Raw genomic sequence first — 2,669 nt, 5'->3', positions numbered from 1 at the left:
ATACTGAGTGAGTAGCAAAGGCCAGTTCTTCTGGTAAGTTCCAGAGGAGTTTGGCAGACAAGTGAAGGAATTAATGAATAGCTCAGGGGCCTGTAGAATGTCAGACATAACTGCAAAAGAGGAAGTAAGTCATATTCAAAAGTGCTTGGAGAAGGGAATGGTTGGGAATTGATGATGATAAAGACCAGTTAGTTTCACCAGACCTATGCCACGAATGGCAGGGGGAGGGCGGGAGAGGGGGGAGGAGGGACCCACACAAGTGGAGTATAAATTCTCACCAAATTGATTAAAATTAATCAGCCACACATCATATAACTCAAAATAAATGTGTGATGCCTATCTTCAATGTGATTAGGAATGTTCAATCCAATCGGGTGACATTTCAAATATCTCTATGGGGTGGCCAAATATCACAAGCAGGTTTTGATCAAGTTCTCTGCATTTTACTTAGAACAACACAGAGAACCCCTGACATTGCTAGAACTGTTCTCTAGCTGCTCAGCAGAGTGAGTTTCCTCATTGGCTCTCTGGCCACTTTAGGCATCAGAGAAGCATGAAGCTGTTTTTCTGAGCTCTTGCAGGTGACAGAGCAGATGCACCATGGATAGGTCCAATTGCACCTCCCCGCCAGTGGGGTTCATTCTCCTGGGCCTCTCAGCTCACCCAAAGCTGGAGAAAATGTTCTTTGTGCTCATCCTATTGATGTACCTGGTGATTTTGCTGGGCAACGGGGTCCTCATCCTGGTGACCATCCTTGACTCCCACCTGCACATGCCCATGTACTTCTTTCTAGGGAACCTCTCCCTCCTGGACATCTGCTACACAACTTCCTCAGTCCCCCTCATTCTTGACAGCTTCCTGACCCCCCGGGAAACCATCTCCTTTTCAGCCTGTGCTGTACAGATGTTTCTCTCCTTTGCCATGGGAGCCACAGAGTGTGTGCTTCTGGGAATGATGGCGTTTGATCGCTACGTGGCCATCTGCAACCCCCTGAGGTACCCCATAGTCATGAGCAAGTCTGCCTATGTGCCCATGGCTGCTGGCTCCTGGGCAGCTGGTATCACCAACTCTGTAGTTCAGATATCCCAGGCCATGAGGCTGCCCTTCTGTGGGGACAGTGTCATCAACCACTTCACCTGTGAGATTTTGGCTGTCCTGAAGTTGGCCTGTGCTGACATCTCCATTAATGTGATCAGCATGATTGTGTCCAACATACTTTTCCTTGCAATCCCTGTGCTGTTTATTTTTGTCTCCTATGTGTCCATCATTGCTACCATCCTGAGGATCCCCTCAGCTGAGGGGAGGAAAAAGGCCTTCTCCACCTGCTCTGCCCACCTCACAGTTGTGGTCGTCTTCTATGGGACCATCCTCTTTATGTATGGGAAGCCCAAATCCAAGGACCCACTGGGGGCAGACAAACAGGACCTTTCAGACAAGCTCATCTCCCTCTTCTATGGGGTGGTGACCCCCATGCTCAACCCCATCATCTACAGCCTGAGGAACAAGGACGTGAAAGCTGCTATGAGAAACCTGGTATTTCGCAAACACTTCATCCAGTGATGGTGGAGGAGTTCTGATGGTTCTCTGCACCCTGGTTACTCTTACCTGAGAATCTCAGAGAACAAGATGAAGAGCCAATTTCATCAAAATTTACATAGGTAAATCTAATTACACAGAATCTTATTACTCAGAAAGGCTCCATGTGAACAGGAAACATTTAATGGGACTTTTTTAACCTCATTCTACAAGCAATTCTACAGAAGTATATTTCTGTTTGTAAAGCCTTATAATTCTCTATCTTTGTGATGCATACTGAACAAACTGATGTCAAGGAGAAATAATTTTTCAAGTTTTATTGTTTAACTTATGAAAAGCTCTAGTCTGTAGGTCTGTAATTCAATTGCTCCTTGGCTTCTTTCTTTGAATATATTTGAATGGGTTTCTACTTTTATGTTATCTTTCAACTCTTCCTACTCCATATTAAATAACAGTAATATTTTTATCTTTATCCTCATTATTTCTTTCTCTTTATTGTCACATTTACCCTTTAAACTGTCTCCTGAATTGTTCCCTCCCTATGTCTTAACTCTTTTCCCTTCTTAATCAAGGTCCCCACCAGAAAATCATTCACACTTTTGTAGTAGAGAGGGGAGTGAGGAAGATATGGCAAAACAGATGCAAGGGTCAAAGGCTCAGTTTCTTTTCTTTTCCCTTTCTGAAATGTTATTTATCTCTTGGTTCTGTCTCTAGATAGCATTATCCTCCTATAGGTCATCAGAGTAATGTGGAAACTGATATGTGTGAAAGAGGATAAATAAGTGTTATTAGCCACCTGACTTGTTTGCCCAAACATGCAGCCAATTGGCAACTATCACTTGCTGTCAACCTAAGAACCCCCAAAGCCATAAAGAGATCAGAGAGAGAAGGAGGTGATGCTCACCAGGAGACAGCTAAGAATCACCCACATAAATGACAAGAAATTCCAAGCCAACTCCCAATAGCAATCAATCTAGAAGTCTGGGGAAAAGAAAAAATGAGCAGAACGAAAAGCCTCTGACATTTGATATGAATTTTTAATTCAAATAGAGAGGAAACAAACTATCAAAACAAACAACCTTTGCTGAAAAAGAGTAATTGCAGGAAGATGGTGAAAATGTTGAAGTAATTTC

At 43.4% G+C, this 2,669-nt stretch overlaps 1 protein-coding gene across 1 annotated transcript; it reads left to right on the top strand.

The window, feature by feature from the left end:
- The first annotated feature begins 600 nt into the window (after nt 1–600).
- LOC105296271 (olfactory receptor 13C7) lies at nt 601–1,560 on the top strand. The gene has a single exon (XM_011366294.1). The coding sequence runs from the start codon at nt 601–603 to the stop codon at nt 1,558–1,560; it is 960 nt and encodes a 319-aa protein (XP_011364596.1).
- The last annotated feature ends 1,109 nt before the right edge of the window (nt 1,561–2,669 follow it).

Source organism: Pteropus vampyrus, unplaced genomic scaffold, assembly GCF_000151845.1.
Source record: "Pteropus vampyrus isolate Shadow unplaced genomic scaffold, Pvam_2.0 Scaffold123, whole genome shotgun sequence".
NCBI lineage: Eukaryota > Metazoa > Chordata > Mammalia > Chiroptera > Pteropodidae > Pteropus > Pteropus vampyrus.
The sequence above is the reverse complement of the archived record's forward strand: the minus strand, read 5'-3'. Positions and strand labels throughout refer to the sequence as shown.

Coding starts and splice junctions, on each gene's coding strand:
- LOC105296271 (XM_011366294.1), top strand. CDS start 601: ATGGATAGGTCCAATTGCACCTCCCCGCCAGTGGGGTTCATTCTCCTG.